At 47.7% G+C, this 25,051-nt stretch overlaps 1 protein-coding gene and 1 long non-coding RNA gene across 2 annotated transcripts; both read left to right on the top strand.

Annotated features, from left to right (window-relative positions):
* Positions 1-1,613: 1,613 nt before the first annotated feature.
* On the top strand, positions 1,614-6,087 carry LOC140899491 (uncharacterized). The gene is made up of 3 exons (XR_012155352.1): positions 1,614-2,119; positions 2,439-2,474; positions 5,323-6,087. It is a non-coding gene; the product is annotated as an uncharacterized lncRNA (long non-coding RNA).
* Positions 6,088-8,288: 2,201 nt separating this feature from the next.
* On the top strand, positions 8,289-17,709 carry RHBDD2 (rhomboid domain containing 2). The gene is made up of 4 exons (XM_073315100.1): positions 8,289-8,732; positions 10,307-10,708; positions 11,156-11,306; positions 13,724-17,709. The coding sequence occupies exons 1-4, from the start codon at positions 8,546-8,548 to the stop codon at positions 14,097-14,099; spliced, it is 1,116 nt and encodes a 371-aa protein (XP_073171201.1). The 5' UTR covers positions 8,289-8,545; the 3' UTR covers positions 14,100-17,709.
* Positions 17,710-25,051: the final 7,342 nt, after the last annotated feature.

Raw genomic sequence — 25,051 nt, 5'->3', positions numbered from 1 at the left:
TTTTGTTGTTCTCCTCTGGACTCTCCAATTTGTTCACATCTTTTCTTAAAGCGACATCCAGAAGTGGATACAGTCCTCCAGCTGAGGCCACATCAGTGTTGAGTAGAGTGGGACAGTTACTTCCCAGGTCTTAAATGACACTCCTATTAATACACCCGGGAATGATATTAGCCTTTTTTACAACTGCATCACACTGTTGACTCTTGTTCCATTTGTGATCCAGCCCCAGGTCCTTTTCAGCAGTACTACGTCTAGCCAGTTATTCCCCATTTTGTAGTTGTGCATTCGCTTTTTCCCCGCAACGTACAGTATTTTGCGCTTGTCTTTATTGAATTGCATCTTCTTTATTTCAGACCAATTCTCCAATTTGTCAAGGTTGGTTTGAATTCTAACACTGTCCTCCAAAGTGCTTGCAACCCCTCCCAGCTTGGTGTCACCTGCAAATTTTATAAGCATACCCTCCACTCCATTATCCAAGTCATTAATGAAAATATTGAATAGTACCGGCCTCAGGACAGATCCCTGCATGACCCCATTAGATACATCCCCCCAGTTTGACAGCGAACCATTGATAACTTCTCTTTGAGTAGTTTGCACTTGCAAACTTGTGGGCAAAGAAATGAAAGTCCAATTAAGGCTGGGTCAAAATGTGGCCATTGCTCTATTTGTATATTATAAATTGGATCTGGATTCTTGGTCCTAGATTGATCTTTGTAGATGTTAGAATACAGATATTCAGGCCTGCCTGTAAAGGCCTATACTTTAAGAACTTAGGTGTATTTTTATCACTTAGCTAGTTACAGCGCTATAAAACAAAGAATCAAAATCGCAGTCTGCCTGTGTAAGGGCCTTCTCTCACTAGGAGAGTCTGGGGCCTTGTTCTTAGGCTAAGGCCTTTGGCTAAGCAGCAGGGGCACGGTTACATCCCAAACCAGTCACATTGAAATAAGGTGGTATTGGGCTCTTAGGAATACAATCCTGTCCTGATAGTGCCCTTCACCACCAGATAAAGATGGTTAAAGAAAACTTCGTTTGATAGCATCCTGTCTGGCGAGGGTGACCAGATGTCCCGTTTTTAAAGGGACAGTCCAGTTTTTTGGGGACTTTTTCTTATATAGGCACCTATTACCCCCACCCCCTGTCCTGTTTTTTCACAGTTGCTATCTGGTCACCCTATGTCTGGCAAGAAATCACTTATCAATGGTTGTGGTTGTGAAACCCTCATTTCTGTATATTTTATCTTTATGGCCCCCATTTTTCTATTGTTAATCTGTCTGGTTCTCTAATTATTTCTGTCTAATGTATAATTAATTTCGCTAGGTGTAAGTTAATTAGGGTAGTGGGATATAATTGGTTAGAGAATTATGTTACAATATGTTAGGACTGGTTAGATAGATTTCAGTAAAATGATTGGTTAAGTTATAGCTGAGAATATTACTATATAAACTGGGGTCAAACAGGAAGTGGGAGGGAAGGGAAATTGGAATCATGTTTGCTAAGGGGGCGGAGGAACAGGAATGGGAACAGGGACACAGGCAAGGCTCTGTGGCGTCAGAGCTGGGAAGGGGGATATGGGCGGGGTAAATGCTCTGCAGTATTAGAGCTGGGAAGGGCGACACTGGGGAACAGACTCTATCAGCATATAGACATAAGCCCAACTGGTGTGAAGGGCTTCAGAGCATGCTTGCTTGGAAACTAACCCCAATAAAGATCTCATTGTCTGCACTTTGGACTTCTGGTCTTTTGCTGCTTGCTGTCTGCGTGACAAGAACCAGGGAAGTTGGAGGGTTGAGGGAAATCCCTCTAACCGTAGTTTTAACTTTATATTCCCTTCCTGTCCCTCCCAAAGTGCACTTTAAATGGGTGAACTATAAAAAGGACCAAGGATCTGATTCATGAAAGCTTTGGAAGAGTAGCGTTCTTCCACGGCTGGAGAAAGAGAAAATATAGTCCTTTTAGTATACTTCTGTAGCGGAGGGCACAGGAATATCTGTGCCAATTAACTGACTCACTTTGCTCACAGAAGTTACAAAACAGCATTTCAGCAGAGGATGCAGAAGCTTGTGTGACGCTACAGACAAAAGCCTGTCAATCCATTTCAAGTCCCATTTCAAAGCTGGTAAGAGAACTTTAAAAGAAAAACTGAGCAAAGAAGTTTAGTCTGTACCCAATCTGTATCTTTAATAAATTAAAGGTTAGGACAATATTGATTCAGAGTGCAAACCCCACTCCACTGGGAATAAGGTTTTCTGATTTCTTTTAAATCACTATGAATATATTAACTTAAGGATTAGATCTCTTCAAAATACTTCAAAGATTTAGTTTAAGACTATGTAAGACTAGAGCAAAATAAAAGCAAGTTCAAAAATAATGAGTTGGAGGAAAAATAAGCCGTTTGTACAATTTTCTTTTAAACCTTAATGTGTTTGTTATTTCAGATCACCCTCAACAGCTGGAGAAGAACAACGTAACTTGTAAGTAACTTGAGTTTCTGTCTGTTTTTTAAATGGAGAAAGAAAAGAGTTTTCTGATTGCAGCAGATCTGATTGAGGAGACTGGTAAACAAGTTGGGTTGTTTCTTTCCTTCGAGGCATAGCAGGAGGCAGATCCTATGGCCGCAGCCCAGAAGGAAGTGAAAGCATTTCTGTAGAACAAGCAGTGACTAGAATATTTAATTAAAGTGAGGTTTGTGTTGTCTCTCTGTCTGGACAACTTTCTCTCCCCTCAGTGAACTGCATTTTCTTCTGTGCTCCCAGCCTTACTATGTAAAGCTGGGACCAAAGCACTCTACCCAAAGAATTGTCCATGTCCGTTGGAAGTTCTCCATGTGACATGCTCTTGGGATTGGGCCAGATTTTCCAAACTGCTCAACTCCCATTTAGGCACCTAAGTAAGGACCAGATTTTACACAGCACTCGGCAGCCAGCAGCAGGATGATAGAGATCAAAATCAGCAGCTTATGGAGTTCTCAGACAGCTCTCTCCAGCACCACTCAGAATCCCTGCACCCGTCAGAGAATCCTGCACTGTTACCGGGGCAAAAGAGTTCTAATTCGGATACAGGCGCACAGTCAGTTACATGTCTTTGCCCTTTAAACAACCCCAGGTGCTTCTAGCAAATAGAACAGACTCAGGAGGCCTGAGTCATTGATGCTGTCTGGCCCCTTGGTGCCAAAGCTAAAATTGCTTTATTTTAAAGCTAATTTTGAAGAAGAAGACGAAGACGAAGAAAGTAATTTGAAACTTCTGAAAATCTGTTCCCCATGCTCCGCTCATCTCCCGCCAGGCTCTAAAAGTCTAAAATAGTTCAAACCATTTCTACCTTTTCCTGCTAAACATTGTATCCTGGGAAGTTATATACTGTATTTCTTTCAGCTAAATTCCATTTAAATGTGAGAGCAATTATCCTTTTAACTTTCATACAACACAGAGGTCCTGGATATGTGCTCGTTTCATAGATCCTGTTTCACTTGTCACAAGAACAGGGGTGTCCATGGCCAAGTTCCAGCTCAGATAATCCCAAACTGCCAACCTAAGGCTCCAAAGATAAATGCATGTGCTTAACTTTGTATGCTGTGAATAATCTCACTGATGTTGATGGAACACATCAGAGTGCATAACAGCTAAGGACAGACCTAAGCCTTTGCAGGATGGAGGCCTAAATTGCTCCCTGCGGTTTGACTTGTGTACATTGTATAGAGTTGTGCACTGTGAAGTAGCTACCATGCTTCAGGCTGGAGGTGGCTGCATTTTAGTTAAGGGCTTTCTTTTTGGATATATGCGTAGTAGTGTTTCAAATAGCACAAGGTTAAAGTACACTAGGGAACCTTTAGTATGCACCAGCAGAGTCTAAATGGACCAATTAATACACAACATGTCAGTGCACTTTGGAAATCACACCCCTGTAGTCCACATTACTGCTCTGTGTAGACAAGCCATTAGATACAAGCCAGGGAGCAGAGACTTCACCTGTATAAACAAACTGCATGGTGGGGAAAGGAGTGAAGTCAACACACATTGAGTAACCATTTCTGGTGTTTATTGGATAAACACTGATTTCATATACAGTATATCTAGCATGGGGGTGTTTATCGGTTAAGTCTGAAAATCAGAAGCCCTACTAATAAATGCTCCCCTGCTTAGGACACAGGCAGTTCTGCAATTAACACTTAGCCCAGCCCTGGTGGTGGGAGAAGATTGCCAGTGATGGACATAAACAAACTGAATATGCAATCAGAGCACCTTGCCAGAGATCAATCTGGGTGGTGCTCGATTTGCCAGCAGGCCGTGTCCCTTTGAGATTTGCAATGATGATGATGATATAATACACCTGCAGGAAGCAATCTGACGTGTACACCTTTAGACATCAGGCAGAGAGCCTTTAAATACACGTTTATTATACAAACATTTGCAGTTGCAAAACAAAGTTGTCATACAGCAGAAAAAAAAAAACTATGGGGACATAAAAACAGTAGAGTTATGGATAACCCCCCTATGAGACGTTCTAGTTATGTCTGGTTGTAGCAGTTTGGAAAGCTGAGCTGCTTAGAAAGACATAGCCAGAAAAATATCTAACAGATACTAGTCCCCATGAGTTAGGAATCCCCGGCCCCCATTGCTGTGTTTGCTCTGTATTATGTCTCTCTATTTAGGCACTAACATGGCCAGCAATACTGTATTAGCAATGCCAGTCTCAGACTGTAAGCCACGTGGAGCATAGACTGTCTCCTATGTACAGCACCAAGCACTGGTGCTCAGCAAATAATATTCTGCAGCTAGGACAATACTCGGCTTTTTATCCAAGGAATTTCCTACTATTTCAGGTAGCAGTGATGGATGGGAGCCTGAGTGTGAACAAGGTGCTGGGGATTTTGCCACTCTATCATCGAACTTTGCCGACAGCAGTACTCAATAACGCCATGGTCAACTTGCCTGTGGCTGCCACGGCCTTGTCTACTGCCCCTGCTGTTGCCAGTGAAGCTGCACTGGTGTAGCAGCAGCGAGACATTTTAAGGCTAGTGGGAAGTCAAAGGTGGACATTTTTAACGGAGGGTAATTAACCTTTGGGGCAAGTTATCAAAGGATGTGGTAGATTCTGTATCACTTAAGATCTTTACATCAAGATCAGATTTCCAAAAGATAAGCTCTTAGTTTAACGACAAGTTAAATGTTTGATGCAAAAATCACTGGGTGAAATTGTATGGCCTCTGCAATGCAGGAGGTCAGACTAGATGAAAGACAGCCTCGTCTGGCCTTAAAATCTATAAATCTATGGAGTCCTTCCTTGGGTCTCCTTCCCTTTGTGTCTTTGTTTTTAACCTAGGTCCAGCTAAGCAACATGGCTTTGAAGGGAATGTCTCTGATATGTCTGTTATTCATTGCTACGTCTGTCATCAGCATCTCTCGCGCTCAGAACCCCCTGGCCTTCAGACGGAAACATTTGACCCTACTGGACACCATAGACCACAACAGATGTAACAGTGAAATGAGAAACAAGCGGATCGCAATGACTAGAGATGGCTGTAAAAAACTCAACACGTTCATTCATGCTCGCGAGGAGGTTATCGATGCCACATGCACCATGGGGAAAGTGCATGTCATAAAGGGCCAGGAGTATAAAAAAAGTATTCATAAATTCAGGGTCACTAATTGCAGACTCTCTGGGGAATACCCTAATGACTGCGAGTACATGGCGGAAAAGAGCGCCTGGAAATATATAGTCATCTCTTGTGACCAGAACGATCGCCCAGTGCATTTTGCAGGGACACTGAACTGGTAGGAGTCAGGAAGTGGGGGAAGGGGCTTATTCCTAATGCTTCGGGGTGCAGCTGCCTCTTGTGCTGCAAATCACACCATTTATACTGTCGCCTAAACGTATTTTTTTGTGAGTGATTTGAAATGCTGGAGGCCTCAGCAACAAGGGGACACTGCTCTCTGATGGGTCTGGTGGTGGGAGAGCAGCAGAGAGATGGAGGAAGGAATAATAATGATGCTTAGCAGTCTTATAGCCCTTTACGTTTCCAGAGCATTGTTCCAACACTAGGAAAATGAAGGGGAGTGCCTGAAAGAGGGGAGTGGGGGGTTTAGAGTGGGGGAAGAGGATTGTTGAGGATGGGAAGCGAGATGGTTATAGGGTCTGATCCCAAACTCAGTGAAGTCAATGGACTTTAGATCAGCCCCATAGTGAGAGGGGGAAGCAGAGGGATCTTGAATGGGAATTAGTAAGGAAGACATGGAGGATGGTCCAGTGGTTAGCATGTTAGCCTGGGAGACCCGGTGGCAATTCCTGCTCTGCCGTAGACTTCCTGTGTGACCCTGGGCAAGTCATTTAGGGCCAAATTTGTAAAGGTATGTAGGTGCTTGCAGATGCAGATAGGCACCTGGTGTGATTCTCAAAAGCGCCCAACAGGAGTGATGATTTTCAAGCTCCCTTCACTTCCCTATAGAAAAGCCATTGACTTTGCTGGGTTTGGGATCAGAATGTTGCCGGCACCCAGTGCCAGAGGCGAGCAACAGTGGTGGGGGGAGGGAGGAGGTTTGCTACCCGGTGTGCTTCACCCAATAATCACAACGGGGTGGAGAAGCAGAAAAGTTTATTTGAAGCTTCAAAAAGGTACAGGAAGATTACAATCTCAAATCCTGTACCCAGAGCAAGAAGTTACACAGGTTTTTATACATGCTTTCTTCAGCATACTTATTCAATGGCAAGCAGCCCTAAGTATCCACATAGCCAGCCAATCCAGTTACCAGCTAGTTCCCTTGTTTTTTGTATCATTTGTTAAACTATACATAAAGCTGCTTTATTCAGCATTGTTCTTCCATATCTGCCCTGTTTGGCCTTGTTTAGTTTCAGGCAGTCTGACTCTGCAACATATTGTTGCAGATCCTCAGCATAACTGCTGCGAGTGCCTCGAGGCGGAGGCGGGGGGGGACAAGGATACTTGGGCCAAGTGTGAGGGGGCTTCATCGACACTCGTGGCCTTCCATCCCCTCGAATTACCTAGTCGCCATGCCCAGTGTCCCCAACAAGACCCTATAACCTTCTCGGTTCCCATCCTCAACACCCTCCTCCCCCACCATACTCCCCCACTCCCCTCTCTCAGCAACGCCTTTTTATTTCTTTAGGTAGTCGAAGACCTTCACATTTCCAGCCCTTAGTCTCTTTGTGTCCCAGTTCCCCCTCTGTACAAGAGGGATAATGGCACCAGCCTGTCTCGCAGGGGCGCGGTGAGGCTTAACTTGGATTTAAACTTGGAGAGCTATTACCAGCAGGAGAGTGAGTTTGTGTGTGTATGGGGGTGGGGGGGTTGTGAGAAAACCTGGATTTGTGCTGGAAATGGCCCACTTTATGCACATTGTAGGGAGAATGGTCACTTTGGATGAGCTATTACCAGCAGGAGAGTGAGTTTGTGTGTGTGGTTTTTGGGAGGGGGGTGAGGGGGTGAGAGAACCTGGATTTGTGCAGGAAATGGCCCAACTTTATTATCATGCACATTGTGTAAAGAGTTGTCACTTTGGATGGGCTATCACCAGCAGGAGAGTGAGTTTGGGGGGCGGGGGGGGTGGAGGGTGAGAAAACCTGGATTTGTGCTGGAAATGGCCCACCTGATGATCACTTTAGATAAGCTATTACCAGCAGGACAGTGGGGTGGGAGGAGGTATTGTTTCATATTCTCTGTGTATATATAAAGTCTGCTGCAGTTTCCACGGCATGCATCCGATGAAGTGAGCTGTAGCTCACGAAAGCTCATGCTCAAATAAATTGGTTAGTCTCTAAGGTGCCACAAGTCCCCCTTTTCTTCGTCCGAAGGACTGTTCGGGGTTGGGACTCGACAGTTCTGGGGGGCCACCTAAGGTAGAGAGGAGGGTCCAGATTTAGGGGTGGGGGACGGGTGAGGAAGAGGCGAGCCGAGAGGGGGAACAGCCGCGAGAGGGGGGTTGGGGAGGACGAAGAGCGGCGCCCAGGGGAGGCCGGCGAGGCCGTTTCTACACAGTCTCTTGCTAAGGGAAACTCTTGGCGTGCGCCGGCCCAGGAAATGCGCTTTCGCTCTTGTCCAATAACAGCCAACGCCAGGCTCCCCCCTGCACTGACTCCCTGCCAGGCGCCCTGGGAGCGGGGCCAAGACGGGACCGACGGGGTGGCGCCCGAGTCTCCGCCGGCGGCCCAACGCCCCGCAGGGTGGCTCTGGGGGTCCCCCGGCGGCGCGGGGCCGGGGCCGGCACCCCGCCTCCAGCGCCTGGGGCCTGGCTTTGACCCGCCTGGGCGTGGCGCAGGCCGGGGGGGGGGGGGAGACGTCACTGGCACCGCAGGCCAGAGCGAGAGGCCTGGGCCGGGGCCTAGGCCCCGCGCGGCTCCCTGCCCAGGGCGCTGCGGGAGCGGGCGAGGCCTGGGGCGGGCCTCGCGCCCCGTTGCTACGGCAACCGCACGACCCCGCCCGCCTCCCCCGGAAGCGGAAGCGGCAGCGGCAGCGGCGGAAGCGGAAGGGGGCCCGAACCCGGAAGAAGCCGGGCCGCGGCCGGACGCTGGCCCCGAGCCGAAGGGGAGGATGCTGGCCCGGCCGGGGAAGAGCCGCTGGGCGGGGGCCTGGCCGTGCTTCCCCACCGCCGCCTTCCTCACCGGGCTGCTGTCCCTGCTGGTGTCCGGGCCCGGCCTGCTGCGCTGGGCTGGGGCCACCGAGCCGCCTCCCCCCTCCGCTGGCTCGCTGCGGCCCGGGCCGGTGCGCGATGGGGAAGGTGAGGCCAGGAGACCTCCCGCCTCCATGGGGTCCGCCCGGGACGGCCGCTCGGGAGCTGCCCCCCCCCATCGGCCACCGGTCGCCCAGGACTCCCCACCCCTCGTGCATCCTCCCCTCCCATGCCCCCCCCCGCATCCTGGGGCCCCCTCGCCCCCTGCGGGCCTCTCTCCTGGCTTGGGGCCCCCCTACCTCGGGATCATGCCCCAGGAGACCCTTCCTCCAGTACACCCGCCACCATGGGACACTCCCCCCTCCGCGTCCTATCTGCTGGAAACCTCCTTCTGCATCCTGGGGTCCACCTCCCTTCTCACCAGCTGTAGAAATCCACCAGCCCTGGGGTACTTTTCCAGGCATGCCCCTCTGCACACACCCCCCTTCTTCAAAGGGGCCTCCACATCCTGGGGCCTCCTCATCGCCAAGAGATGGATCTGTCCACCCAAAGCTGCTGGACAGTTGCATAATACTATTGATATTTCCTGCCCTACACTGTTTCGGTACCCACTTCTCTGTCACACACCTCTCCCCGAGGTCCTTTCTCACGCTGGAACACCATAGCCTCAGTGGAGAACTCTCCTCATTTGGGGACCTGTCCTTCTAGGTTGCAATGTTAACACCTTAGAAGCTGGTAATTGTGTGATGTGGGGTGAAGGGAGAGTTCCTGAGTTCCAGAATGTTCTGGTAGGGGGGTGAGGTTAAGATCTCAGGAGCTTAAAGAATCTGCCCTTCCATTCTTCACTTTCCCCATATACCCTTTTGTTCATGCCCTTAATCCCCATGTTGTCCACCCTCCAGTACTGAATGATTTTTGTGTTTCTGCTCTGGTTAACTTCATCTGTAATGTACTCTTCTTACCTTCTCTTTGGTCCTAACCAGTTGTATCAGACAATATTCTCTTTCATTTTACATATTATAAGAATCTCAGAAGTTAGAGTGGGAGGAGGACTTGTTGGGGCACCAAATCCTGCCCACAGATTGAAAATTGTATGGGTCTGAGGTCTGTGATTTACTATGTTCAGTCGCAGCCCAGTGCTGAAGAAAGAACTGATAGTCTGAGGGTCCTGTGGCACTTCTAAGGTATGATATCTTACAAACCTGTCAGCATCCTTCTGACGGTCCAAAGAAGAAATATCAGCTACTAATGTGTTACAGTTTAAGTGAAAGAAATAAGACCACAATTAGATTGATGTAATTTTAAGGTCTGGTGCGCCTCTTATTCTGACAGGGCTAAAAAATTTTTGGCAAGACCAATTCAGATATTTCCAGACTATTACACTTTCCCAAATGCTGGTGCTGGGCCAAGCAGCAGAAAGAAAATGTCCCCGGGGCTAGCACAGCACTAATCCTGACTGCAGTTGGCGCATTGTCCAGGCTAGATTTAAATGCCCCAAGCTGTTTGTTTTCCACCCCATTCTGTGGAAGATTCTTCTCCAGCCTGATAGAATTAAAAAACAAACAAAAAAGTCCTGTGGTTTCCTATTTTATTTTCTCCTCTTCTGATCAAACTTAACATAGTAAATGGCCTAAAGCAAACTCACTGCTGTCTGTACCTCTCTAAAAGGACTGTCTGCTCAGTTCACAGACTGGTGACCTATATCTTTGTCTATGAAGATCTGATATCCCTGGTATGCAGTGGCGTTATCATCTGGTACTTTGCTGGCAGCTTTGAGAAGAACGTAGGCACAGTGAAGCATTGCTTCGTCACCTTTGCTTTTGCCATTTCTTCGGCCCTGTTGTATCTCTTATTTGAGGCTGTCGTCTCTGGGGTGTCAGAGGTGGAAGATGCCAAAGGATTTACACCAGTTGCTTTTGCCATGTTGGCAGTGTCCACCACACGTTCACGCATGAGAAGGGCACCACTCTTTGGGGTTAATGTTCCTATGGTGCTGGTGCCCTGGTTAATGCTCTGCGTGGCATGGTTTATTCCCCACTCCTCACTCCTGAGTAACATATGTGGCCTCATAGTTGGGAAAGTCTGTATCCTTTTCAGGTGTGATAACCTGTTTAACCAGTGAAAAGAGCATGTGTGGAGCCTGACTTGTGCTGGGGAAGGAGTAGGAAAAAATGCTAAATTCTGATTGCTTAGGCTCGCTGACTTTTTGTTGTGCGGGTTCATGGCTTTCTGTAGACTGCTTAGTGACTCTTAGGTTTATTGTTGCTCAGAGGGGCCTGATCCTGCATTTATTTTACACCCCTCACTTCCATTGCAGTCAGTGAGGCTTTTGTGTACGTAAGGAATGCGTTCAGGAGAGTCACGGTGCTCATTGGGTCTGAAAACTGAGGGGAAATTTTTTCCAGACATTCCGCCTTGAGAGAAGCCTTGATTTGGTGGTAAAAAGGTGGTGTATTTAGAGTGGTTGTATGTAGAAAGTTAATTCCATTTTGCACCTTCCACAGTCTTCCTTAACACGCTGCTAAACTCAGATGGTCTTGGCTACTGCTTCTGTTTGGATCTCCCAGAGTCGGTGGTATCTAGGCTGGATCAGAAGTTCCCTTTCAGCCTGCTGAAGAGAATACCAGGGCTGAAGTATATTCCAGGGTCTTTAGCAGAGAGAAGAGTCTCCCAGAGTAGGAAGTAAGTACATGAACTCCAATAACACTCCCGATAATCCCAAAGAAAGGCTGCAGCTGTGATGTGTAGGGAGTGTGGTCTGACAACAAGCGCTGGTGTGAAATGACCTTGCAAAGCTATATCATGATTTCCACAGTATTGTCTCCCGTGTTAGAGGAGGGACTGGGATCTAATGATTAAAACTTTACACAGGACATATGGCTTTTGTTCACTGGTGACCTTTGGCAAATCACTGAGCCTCACTTTACCTCATAGGAATGTTGGGATACTGGACTTATACAGCACTTTGAGAGTCCTCTGATGAAAGGCTTGATATAAGAACACGGTATCCATTATTAATTTGTCGTTGTCTTCATTACAGAGCACATTTCCAGTGTAGAGGGAAGATTTCTCTGCAGAAATAGAGTTCAGGGCCTTCCAAGTCCCATTATGTCCTGTAGCTGTGAGTGCTCACTTGTCTTCTGATACATTTAGAAATTTATCCCATTCTAAAGCACCTTTACTACCAACATTCCAATCTCAGTGAACAGAGCAGGATTTTTTTAGTAGGGTTAAACTTCTATGTATCTGAATAACTGTAGTGAGTTCTCTAACAGAGAAGTATTTCCCCATGATTACAGCTGTTCTCTTATGACCAAAGGGGGACATCTGAGGTATAAAACCATGCCTGTAACAATAATACCTCGGGCAGTGTCACTAGATCTCCTTCGCTAAACTGGAACATGCCATGACAATGCTTTCAAGGGAGACAAAGGGCTTGTTTCTATGAAAAGTTGATAGGTGGGAAGCTGGGGTGTAGATCTACAGTGCTGTAGTCTGCTGTGCACCTGCCATGTGCTAAAAGTTCCATAGTGGGCTTTGATCTACAGCAGGATGGAACTTTGTGGGGCGGGGGGAGAGCTCCGTGGTTTGAGCACTGGCCTGCTCAACCCAGGGTTGTGAGTTCAATCCTTGAGGGGGCCAGTTAGGGATCTGGGGCAAAAATTGGGGCTTGGTCCTGCTTTGAGCAGGGGCTTGGACGAGATGACCTCCTGAGGTCCCTTCCAACCCTGATATTCTATGATTCTAGTGCCTGGTAGCAGGGTCCATGTGGATAGATAGCGCATGGTGGGTTACAGCACTGTAGATTACACCCCAGCTTATCATGCACTACCTCTCCATATAGACGAGCCCAAGGAAAGCTGGGGAGCTGGAGGAAGTTTGTACCTCGGGGGGTTATACTGACCCGGTGCCTTTAAGCTCTTTGGGGCAGGGACTGACTTCTGCTGTGCTTTTGTACTGTGCCTAGCTCAATGGGGCCAGGACTTCTACTGGAGCCATGAAGCTACTGTACTATTACAATAATGATGTCTTTGTTGATGAAAGCCAGTGCTGTGCTTCTGAAGGCTCCGTGTCTTGGGCGAGATGAAATACAGACTCCTTTGGATGCAAGATGTTATACAAACGTTAGCTATCAATAAATGTCTGTGGGGGAAGGTGTTTCTAGGACTTTCCAGATTAACTGAGCTATGCTTGAATGTAACTTTATTTACCAAACACAAATCCTATTCTTATTTCTGCAACTTAAGTTTATCCCCCTGTAAAAAACCAAAGCAACCGTTAGGTTTTTTGCCATCTGTTGTTCCACCTGTCTGCTAAGATTCAAGATCAAATATAAAGTTCACAACCAGACAGAATAGATTTCTACAGCGTTGTATGCTTTTGCATAATGTTTTGTGGCCCATGAATGCAAGAACTGATGTCGAGGTCATTAAAGGAACAATCCTTCTGGGTATTTGGCAGTTGTGGTCTTTGTGACTCCTCATTCTCCCGGGTTGATCAGTACTCGCCCTGGAGAATGGGGAGTCACAAAGACCACAACTGCCAAATACCCAGAAGGATCATTCCTTTATTACCTGTTGGGCAGAGCATCTCCTGGTCTGATTCATCCTGCTGAGTCACACCACCTGTTAGCAGTTGCCGTTTCTGAATCCCCTCACTCCCGAATTATTCATTTTACTAATAACTGCCCTTGCAGCTCAGAACTACCTATTTTTCTCTTCTCCTAAAGCCTTCATGACATGTTGCTAAATAGCACTCAGCAAGTGAATGGTTAAAAGACACACACCTTAAATGGAGGCACAGGAGATGCATACAGAATTCTTACCTTGCCTGGAGTTCCATGCGTGCTTGTTCCACAAGACTATGGCCGTGTATTTTCTCCACTGAGGGGTATGGAAATGTCTCTAGTGGGTGGCTGACCACCCTGCTTTTATTTAATTGCAAAGAAGTGGCAGCTGAGCTCAGCCTGTTGTGATGGGGATTGACTGTAATGACGGTTCTGAGTAGTGGAGTCGGAGAGGAGTCTGCCCGACGGGCGCTTGTAGATATTTGGAAATGCCAGATGTGAGCACACTGTAATTTTTCTTTCCCCTTTTCAGGATTAATCCAGTGCCAGGCTCATACCCCACCCAGAGCTACTATTGCTCTTCACCTCCAGCCCTTCCTGTGGCTCAGTTGCAGCACCCCAGTGCCCAGAGCCTAGGACCCTGGCCCAACTGCACACCAGGGCACATCCAGGGTCCCCCCCCTTACCCAACCAACCCTGCCTTTGGGAAATTCTATGTGCAGGGCCACTTCGGTGCCTCACCTGGACACGGCTGCCAACCAGCTGATCCCCATTCCCCCCACGGTGCATGTCTGCCTGATTCTCGGATACCCATGGGGATGGAGAACTTGGAGGCCCAGTTTCAGTATGCATCAGGTTCCCCTGCAGCGAAAATGCCAGCTGAACTTTCAGGAGTCCAAATACACTGATCATCCAAAGAGGAGCAGGACCCTCCTCCCCTCGCAGGCCCTTGTGTGAACAGCTTTCAGTGGAGTGCTGCTGAGAAAGGAGACTGCTTCAAAAGGATTCATTTGATTTTAACTGAGGGTGCAGGGTCAAATCAGACAGTCGACGGCATCCCCTGAGTTTTCTGTCCCACTGCAGAGTCTGCTTAGAGACATTTTTTCCAATGCTCAGGTTTTTTCTTTTATTTATATTCCTTTTGAATTTTGATACATTTTTTAATCTTGGCTGAAGGCAGTGACCACTACCTGTCTGTCCCTCATTCTCATGTGGATTCCTCACTACACATTGTGGCTACAACCTCATCTCTCTATGCTACAGCCACCGGCCTGGTTACAACATACTTGTCCCTTGACTCAATTATACTGTAGTGTAGATGGGCACTAATGGTCAAAACACTGGACTAGTTGGGTGTTAACCTGACTACAGGGACTAAGGTAGGTCCCTGACTCATTTACAGTTGCAGTATAGCCAGGACCCACATGCTGGGTTTCCGGTGACCTGACACCGATTTAATTTAACAGCACTGTTTAAATGGAGATGGGGAAGAGAGAGATCTGTTTTTTATAGTTATGCCTTGGAAGTTCTGTGCCCTGTGTTACAGAGGAGGACAGATAAGATGATCACAATGGTCCTTTCTGGCCTTGGAATCTGAGCTGAGATTCGGGGGACGGTGGAGTGAATTATGCGGTGGCATTTTCTGCCACTCAGAATAGCAGCAGTTCCATCTGCTAGAGTCTCTAATTAGCATCAGCCACACGGGCTGCCTTCCCCAATCATGTTGCTGTCACATAGTCTCTATGGCAGGCACCCACAGTAACTTTGCATGCTGGCCACAATGCCAGCTTTGATTCATGAGACCGTCCTAGATATTTGCAAAAGGGGTGGGTGAATCTTATTTAAGAGATTTAGGATATTCCTGGGGAGTATGAGGGTAGACTTAAGCTACTGTATATTAATTAATAAAGTCCAAGGCTTGAGAAGGGCCTTTAAAATGGACTGGACTGAATCAAATGGAATTTAGCTGTTACCCTTCTATGCAGCATTTGATGAGCTTTTAGAATTCTCTTTGGTGCCAAAATTAGTATCGGAGACAACTAACATAAGCAGGGGGTTGTGGGCGGTGTCCGCTAGTTAGATCAGCGTACTGGGACTCAAAAGAGCAGGGGGGAGGGATAGCTCAGTGGTTTGAGCATTGGCCTGCTAAACCCAGGGTTGTGAGTTCAATCCTTGAGGGGGCCAGTTAGGGATCCGGGGCAAAAATTAGGGATTGGTTCTGCTTTGAGCAGGGGGTTAGACTAGATGACCTTCTGAGGTCCCTTCCAACCCTGATATTCTATGATTCTATGAAAAGATCTGTGTCCTAGTCCCAGCTCTGTCACTTCTCACTGTATTACCCTGGATGGAAAGTCCATTCATCAGTTTGCTTCCCCATCTCTAAAATGAGGATAACTTCGGCTCTTAGAGGGAGGTGAAATTTGCTTATTTTATGGTGTGTTGAAGTACTTAGTTTTCACTTCATTCAGCACCTTTTCTATCCTCATAATTCAGTGCCTAACATTACTATAGGCACCAAAGTAAAAGAAAACTGTGTATCAGGGAGAATATGATGGTTTCTGTTCTGTTCCGCATCTGGATTCTTGGGTCAGGCGAGAAGGGCTGGGTTAGGCGCTAACATCAATATTTATCCATCGCCTACTCCTACATTTTCGTCCCCTGTCAGTGTCTGAAAGGGCAAGGTACCTCTGCGCTGATGCTCCACTACCAGGTGTTAATGTTCGTATCATAGCTGACTGGCAACCACCTTCAGAAGACAGAGACATTGAGAGAAGATTGAGGTACAAAATTAGGACCTTGCGGGCCAGGGTTGGAATAGCCAGGGGTGTTGCATGTGAAGATGGAGGTCCCTGGGCGGAGCTCTCTGAAGAAGATGTGGCTGGTCACAGAACCCGTGTGTGTTCCTGCTGGAGGTGGCTGCGGTTACCATCTCGTTCGCGAACACTACAATTCACTGTGTGCCACCACATTTCAAAAGATGACTTATGCGATGGCATACCTCTTCCCTAGGAGCTGGAAACATTTCTACTGTGACTGTATTTAGTGACCGATAAGATGCTTTTCTAGAGTTTTTGTTCTGATTTTCTTTAACAGCCTGGAAGAAACACTAGCAATAGGGATAAAATCAAGGGGTGAGTGACCACTGTTAGTCAAACACATGCCTATATTTTTACCATACCATTGGTCACTGACAAGTGTGAGGCCTTTTGCCTACAAACCAATAGGCTCTACCAGAAATATTTCCAAATGCTGTAGCCTAGAGATGAGCATTGGTACTGGCTGCTTTATATACTTTTCCATGTAAAATGTAACCTTTTAGTTTAATTTGAAAAGCAAACAACTTAGTAGCCTCATCTGATTTCCTGGCCAAAACCAAAAACCGGAGTGTGTCTTCTATAGTGTCTGGAGATCACATTCATCACTGGTGGAGCCCCACCGCTGTCCTGGTGAAGGCTGGCTAGCTACAGCATGCTAGTTTTGTTAGCTGGTGAAGAGAGACACCCACGGGTGAAAGCTGGTACTGCAGAGGCAATAGGGAACGTTAACTCTTCTCATCATTGCTGAACGCGGGGTCTGGCAGACGTGATTTAATGGTATATGCTCGTGGAAAGGCATAGCCACTAAAATATTGACTTCTAAAAGTTGCTCCCATGTCCATCGCGGTGAGAGCAGTGAAGGACATCCCCAAGGTATAACGAGCTTGCAAAAATTCAGCTAAAAGGGACTTCCCTTACTCTGCCCTCCCTGTTGGGTGAAAAGCCAGGGTAAATCAAGCCCTTGCACCAAGCTGGTCAAGAAGCCAGGCCTTTGTTGGACGGACGGGGGACGTGTGCTGCAGCCAAGGACCCTCCAGCTGTTCAGACTTGGAGAGCAGCCCAGCTGAGCTCACTTCCCAGGATCAAGCATGAAGACTGAAGCATCTTCTGAGTGCATAAATCATGCCGGGCTTTGTTGGTCAAAGTCAGCCCCCTCAATTGCACCTGGAAACTAACTGGAAGCCACCAGTGCAGACCCTGGAGACAGGAGTTGTGTGCTTTGTATGAGAACCACCGGTGGGCGGCTGCTTTCTTCATTAGCTGGAATGTCAAGTAGTCTTCAAGTGGAGCTCACTTTACAGTGCGTTACTATCATTCGAGCTAGTGGTGAAAGGCTGATTAGTTGTACAAGCGAGGTCTGTACTGGAGAGGAAGGTTCACACCCTCCTTGCCAGATGAAATAAATATGTTGGCTACTGCTGTCACTGGAGAACCTGGTAAGACCTTCAGCTTGTCAATCACAGTAATACTAACCATCTCAAGGGAGGGAGAAGAAATCACTTCTGCCTCCATGCGACCGTTATCCTACCTGGAGTAAGTTACAGACACCTCGCTTTTATCCAAGTGCTGATCTCTGTCCATTGCTGCACCGTTTCCATCCAACAAGAGGAGAATGGGGAGGGGATGAGTTGGGCCATTGTTTTCTTAATGCATATGCTTGGATTCAAACACACTGGAAAAATAAAGGCCTTACCCTCATGCATTTCTGCTCCCCTTGCTCCTCATTCTGCTCACAGCCTGGGCTGATGACTGAAGCCATATGCAATCCCGTGCCCCCTTGCTAGCTACCAAACCCATCAATTTATTAAATCAGTGAACAGCCAGAACTAGTCAGTCACAGTGACTCTCTACCAGAATACTTAGAGTGGGCCTGTGTGGTGTGCATCACCAGGGAACCTTGGGAAATTGATGCAGGATCCAAGTGGGAAGGAATGTGAGGATGCACAGAAGTTGCATGATGGGCAATGCTTCGGCTTCATGGAACACTCGATGTAGGAAGTATAAGCATTCCGGGGGCTCTCCTCATTAGCTGAAACTATTATTAGCTTGTCTGCCTTGGGCCTCTGTTTCCCCGATTGTAAAGTGATATCTATCCACCTACATGGTGTGTGGGTAAATGCACTAAAGCCTTTTGAGATCTGGGCTAGGAAGCTGCTCCAGCAAGGCAAAATGTTTTTATACAGGCGTACACAGTATTTTAAAGTATTGATTCCTGTGTCCAGTGATTTCCTCTGGGTTGTGTACACTCTTCCTTCACCCAAAGGCGAGCCAGACATCTAAACCCACTGATCTGCTCCTTAATGAAATCAGAAGCATCTCCTTTCCCCTGCTCCCCTAACCTTTATTGATGTTCAGTGCATTAGTTTTATTCCCCATTCTCTCTCCTCAGTTCTTCCTTAGTGGCTTTTATCGATTTTTCTTTGACTGTAGTCGTGTTGAAGCGGGTGCCGCATACCCTCTGCTGCTCCATTACCCAGCAGTGTAAATGTGAATGCTGCTGGCAGCATGTTACCCAAGGAAGCTGAATTTCACATTGGTACCATTCCGCTTACAGATTTTTCTGGCCTCATTTTTATCATCAGGCAGTAAAATGTTGCCCCAGGGAATCTTCACCAGAAAACATGCAAATGGTAAGCTTGGGGCATGCCTAGACCACTGGCTGCAGCAGTATAGACACAATACATGCATTACAGGCTGAATTAGAGACATAAACAACGCTGTTCAGGGCCAGTTGGAATCCGTTGACTTTTGGTACATCATGAGCCTAGCTCATTACTGGTGAAGCTCCGCTGGCTTCAGAGGAGTTCCATCAGCAATGAATTTAGCCCTACTGTGCTAAAACAATCTGATTTATCTGCCTTAGGTACAGGTACAGAGTCGCAAGCCATGAAGGATCAATCTTAAGAGCTATGGCATCCAAGTCAGTCCATTCATGGGAGTAATAAGCACACACATGTAAGCTGCATCTTTGCATAACTAGACCCTTTCTGCCAGGAGCTGGGCAATGAAGTCGGCTTATGAATAAGCCTGCAGGGTCTTTGGTACACACTGCATCTTCAAAGGAGCATGCGGGGTATGTGATCTCCTCTGAAAATGTATTCTCACACGCCTGTCAAACCATGCACCCAATGCAGCTTCATCAGTTAGGTTGAGGAGCAGAGCACAAGGGACGACAAACTCCAACCCAACAAGCACCGTGCACGTCAGGTGAGAAGGTAGGGTTGCATCTATGGAACAAAAGGAACGACCTTAGTGAATGCAGCATAGGGATGCAGAGTTTGTTTTTTTATCATGGATGGAATGATCCCTTCAGTGTAAAGCAGCTCATTCTTTCCTGGGCTACAAAGGCTCCTCCAGCTGACAGGGACAGAAAGATGAGCTACCACCTATAGAAACTGAGTACATAGGAGAGAAGGAGTTCTTGTAGTGGGCCATGACACTGCCAATCATAGTGATGGTGTTCAGGGTGCTAATCACCAGCCTAACCTATCGGCAGCAATGGCTGGTCCCATCCACTCATGAATGTAACGGTAGCATAGTCCTAGGGGAGGGCAGAGGATGGTGGTTGAGAAGGACTTGTTTATAATGGCAGTGATGGATGGTAATGGCAGAGACAGAAGAACAAGTACCTGGCGCACTGGCTTTACGGACGGAGACGTCTGGGCACATGTTGCTAGGTCCTTGGTCAGATGAGGACAGCTAGCAGCGGACGCTACGGTCCATTCAAGTGCCTGGGGTGCAGCTGCTGGGAAGAAAACCACAAAGCTCCGAAGTGATGTCTGTCCATTCTAGCCGCAGAGCAGAACCTGCACGCTTAAGACTTTGAATGGTTTTTCAAACTTCATCTTGTGGTTTCCGCTCTCTCTGGCTAAGCATTTTCACTTTATGCTAATCCAACCAGTTCTCTCTGAGGGAGCACTGCATTGGTGCTCCTGATGGAAAAACGTACACTAAGGTCATTCACTCCCAAGTGAATCATTACGGGAGTGCATTCTTCTCGGGGATCCAGCAGAAGAATTCACATGGGGGCCTAGTTAGTGACTGCTGCGGGTTAGTTTATGTCCATAAAGTACCCAAAACTCCTTGTGAGACAATTGGAAATTTTACTCTTATAGTTCTTATCTGCAATATCACTAACCTCTACTTCTTTTAAGAAATAATTATTTCTTACCCTGGCAACCAGTGTCTCTTATTTCTCCATCATTTGGACAGATCCTCCCCTCCCACCCCATCCCCCACCAGCATCCCAGTCACTAGGACATATTCAACTATATAAAATGTGTGAACCACATCTAGGCAAGCCATCGTTTCTACTGAGCACCTTTACTCTAAGCAGCAATTTCACTAACGCTAGAATTAGTCTATCTATTTTGATGCACTGGCTCAACAGGGGACTTTGACCCAGATCCTCAAAGGTACGGAAGTTAGGAGCCTACATACCTTTGTGGTTCTGGCCTTTCTTCCTACGTCACTATAAAGGGAAATTCGCGAAGTCTGAATTCACCAGGACTGGGTTCAGTGCTTCTTTCCAAATTCCTCATAGCAAAGGGGGGGGGAGAGGGACAGAGAATAGGGTCACAGGAAGGAAAGTGTGTAAGGCTCAAGGGAGGTGTGAAAGGAATCTACTGCATGCCGCAGTATATTCCCCTCCCTCACAGCAGCATTGCTGGTTGAAAGCTGCACTACACTGTTTTTCCTGACTGGGGAGCCAGAGAATTTAAAAAGGTACCATAATTACTTGAAAAAATAATCTGTCTCTGAGATCTGTGGTAGCTCAGTGCTTGTCCCTAGCTGTGCATAAGTGTTGGACTGTGGCAGGGTAATCGCCTCCGTTTCTGCTCTCTCTAAAGGGAGTTTTGTCCCTCGGAGGCATTCCTGGTGGATTTTCCACTCTTCCAAAGGGGATGCCTTCCAGCACACACACCTGGACAGCAAACGCAGCTTTGAACAGCTCTGTTGTGTGCCTGCGACTTTCCAAGCCCCCTTTGTCAGAGTGACCTTCGCTGGCTGAGGACAGCTGGCCGCAGTGTCTCTCGCTTCCTCCCCTAGGGCCCAAGTGTGCTGTGTTTGCAATGCTCCGGGTCCATCAGGGCGAGTGGAAGTGGGAACCCAGCCCAAGTTTCTCACCTGATAGCACTGTGCACAGGGTCAGTGACAACATTTACAGGTGTCCCAGGGAGATCAGGATTGCAATTGTGGGGTCCTGGAGGCAGGTGATTAATTGTATCACCAGTGCACTGAACCCCACAGGCACCTGTTCAGATACTTGCATGGCCCTTGTCTCTGTAGTATCCCAGGCCCAGCTCCTCCAGGCATTTAGTGCTTCCCAAGTAATAGAAGTAACCACAGCAGTGTCCCCCCTCCTCACCGCTCCCCCTGCACTCTCTCCCCCTTTTGCCCGCTGGAGGAGTGAACCCCAAATAGGATTTTTTTCCCCTTCTTGACACCCAGCCTGAAACCTGTCCCCACACTCATCCAAAGCCCTAATGTCAGGAGGGTACTCCCTTACAGCCACTGGTTTTGGACCCCACAGTCCAGCACAGATGGCACAAGGTGAAGGGGCTCAGGAAGACAGATGGATTGAATGGCGGAGGTGAACAGCACTGATTCTGCCAGCTGGATCAAGGCAATATCGTGGGTGCTGGGGGAGTGAGCATAGGGTGATGGATGATCCTTGCCACCAAGCGCTGCCCCTCTGGGGAGCTGGTCCCACCCCCTGCTTGTGTGCCCAGCTGCATGGAGAACGCCGAGGATTTGCTGACAAAAGAAAAGAGAGGGAGGGTTATGCTGGGCAGCAACCTGATGCATCATTGCTAGAGGACGGCTGGCTTCTAGGTTTGGCCACTGCTGACTTCTAGGTTTGGCCACTGCTGGCTTCTAGGTTTGGCCAGGTAGCACAACTTCCATGGGCCAAAGACAGCCAAGACAAGGTGGGATGGGCTAGCGGTGAAGACACTGGACTGAGACCCAGGAGATCTGGGTTGGATTCCTGGCGGCTCTGTCACAGACACTCTGTCTCATCCTGGGCAAGTAACTTAGGGCCAGATTTCCAAAGATATTTAGGTGCCTAGTGCCCGTCTGTTAATGGGAGTCAGGCACCTCGTCTGCTTAGGCATTTTTGAAACCCCACTAGGCACCTAGTTGCATCTTTAGACACTTCAACACCTTGGAAAATCTGGCCTTTAAGACTCTCTGGCCCAGATCCTCAAAGACTCCTAATTGCCACTGAAATTAAAGGGCCGTAGGAGCCTAAATATCTTTTTCAGGATCTGTCCTGCTACGCTTCAGTTCCTGTCTGTTAATGAAATTTTCTGTGTTCCAGCCTTTTGTCTGTTTCCACTGTAAACACCTCAAGGAAGTGACTGCTATCACTGTATGTACTATGCCCAGCGCAATGAGCCCTCATCTCCGCTCAAACCTTTAGGTCCCAAACAAACTGCAAGGATCTTTGTGTACAAAAAGCACATCCACGTAACTAGGGCCTGACCTAATCCAGCAGGTAATTCAGGGCAAAGACCTAAGACTGGCAGAAGTGACCAAGCTGATGACCATGTGTGGTCAGCTTTGTGCTCATCGGAACAGGATGCGGTCGTACACGCAGTGTCCCGGTTTTATTTCTGTCTGGGTAATTACCACCTTCCCTCCCTGTAATGCCTTTGCAGTATTGTTCAGACATTGCATTCTTTGCTTTGCTTTCTGGCCTGCGTGCGAATAAACAGGTGCCGCCTATCATTATAAAACTGGCAGTGGTGTGCAACGTCCTTCCTGCATATGTACAGTATGTAAATGCTCCGAGATCCTTCAAGATAAATGGCACTACATCAAGGTACAATGTTACCTATCGTCAGCCTGGCCTAGAGCAACTGATGTGGCTTATTTGCACATGCATCACGTTAGCTCTCCCTGTCTCATCTCCACAGCTGGGTCCATGTATCGGTTTTCAGCCTGGGGGCATCCAGGTTCTCTCACTCTCTTGCCCTTCTGTTGCGCTAGAGGTATCCATAGAACTTCCTTCCTCTGATTAAAATGAGCATGGAAGAGACAGGCTGATGGATCTCACCAACACGCACCTGGTTGTGACACAACTTGCCCAGCCCTCTGAGATCAGGCTTCCTGCACATACTGGGTCTCCGTTCTTCCACACTGTGGCTTGCCATGGCCACCGTGCATCAGGGTCACCCACGTGCAGCATTAGCGCCGACGAGCAAGGGCCATAATCTAATAGGAATTAGGTGGAAACCAGTGTCAATGGTTCTATATATTACAGTAGCGCCTGTATTATATACATATACGAATTGAGATGAGGTCCCCATTGCGCCTGGTGCTGTACACACACAGAATAAGCCTTTGTCTACACACCCACGTGGCACTGGTTTATCAGGTTGTTGAACTGGTTTAGTTAAACTGGCTCACAGCCCCATGGGGACACATTTTGGTTTAACTTCAAGCAATTTTTTTTGACTGGATGAAGCCAAATCAGAATGAGCCACGCAAATTGAAATAAGAAAAGGAGGACTTGTGGCACCTTAGAGACTAACAAATTTATTTGAGCATGAGCTTTCGCCTTCTCTACATGCTAATTTAGATCCAATTAGAGCAACCCCCTGTGTTGACACTCCTATTTCAGTCTAAGAGTGGCTTATTTCAGTTCAGCTTAAATCTGTTCTTAAATCGATTTCGGGGCTGGTCTACACAACTGAGCCTTCGCTGGTATAGCTATGCTGGCAAGGCCGCCTAGTGGAAATGCAGTATTGGCCCACAAAAATAGTTCCACCAGCATAGCCACACCACCTCTCTGAACATTAGCTATGCTCCCAAAGCACGCTTCTCTTCGTCTTGTTGTGTCTACACAGGGGTTTTGGTGCCACAGTTATGCAGACTAAGGAGGGTGATTTTCCCGCACATTTGTAGCCAACTTAGCTATGTTGGCAAAACTGTGTAGTGTAGACCAAGGGTAAACTAAATCAGCATACGCCTGGCTTAAACCAAAATACAAGGGTCTATGTGGCCTTTTGCCTAATGTAATAAAAGTGGTTTCAAATCACACCTTAAATTAAAACACGTAGAACGCTGCAGGGAGACAAGGCTACAGACTGGTGCTAGTTTGTGGGCAGGCCAGGCCTGAGAGAACGTCCCTGCCCCAACGATCTTCCAGAGAAAGGGGGAAGAGAGAGGAAATGAACATAAACAAGAGACCGTCTGATTCTTCTGCGCTGGGCACGTCAGAAAGAAGTTTGGGGGTCATCTCATCAGAGGAGGCCAAAGCTTTCTCATGCGCTCTGTGGAGTTTATGGGCAATAGGGTGCTTTTGTTTATCAAGATGGTAAAAGTGGTTTTAGACTCTGGACTCCTTGGAATGTGCTAGGAACTGGCCTGGGGCCAGCCACACTGGCGGCTGGAAGAAATTGTGTTTGAGTGATGGCAGGGAGATTAATACGGAGGGTTTGCCATGGAGGAAAGGGGGTGGCTTCTGCAAAAGCCCTGGGGTTAGACGCAGCCACTGGGTGGGGTGCAAGTTTGGACTGTTGGGCATGGGTGAGTGGTTTTAGGGAGGGGGGGCGCTGTTTGGGAGAAAAGGATGAGCCAGTGGGTAAAGCACTAGTCTGGGACTTGGAAGAGTCTGGTACAAGTCCCTGCTTTATCACAAGCTCCTTGTGTGACCTTGAGCAAGTTAGTCAGTGTCTCTGGGCCTCGGTTCCCCTTCTGGACAATGGGATACCAGCCCTGCCCTGCCTTGCAGGGGGTTGTGAGGAGAAATCCATTAAAGACGATGATGATGGGCCATACGAGGACCTGAGATAGATACTTGTCACTGAGGGAGCAAGCGTCTCCTGGCTCCTTAGCTAGTTCTTATTTACCCTCCTAGGGATCCCTCACCTCACATTGCCAGGGCTTGCTGGTGTCTGCTCTCCTTAGCTTCATAGCCAGACAGGGGCTCTCTCTCCTGGGTGTGGGTGGAGCAGCTGCTCTCTTCTCCAGAGGTCTGATCCTGTACCAACCCAATCAAAGGGCATTTTTACATTGACTTTAATGGGATCAGGATC

The sequence above is a fragment of the Lepidochelys kempii genome, chromosome 17 (genome assembly GCF_965140265.1).
Source record: "Lepidochelys kempii isolate rLepKem1 chromosome 17, rLepKem1.hap2, whole genome shotgun sequence".
Taxonomy (NCBI): domain Eukaryota; kingdom Metazoa; phylum Chordata; order Testudines; family Cheloniidae; genus Lepidochelys; species Lepidochelys kempii.
This window is presented reverse-complemented; position numbering and strand designations above follow the sequence as displayed.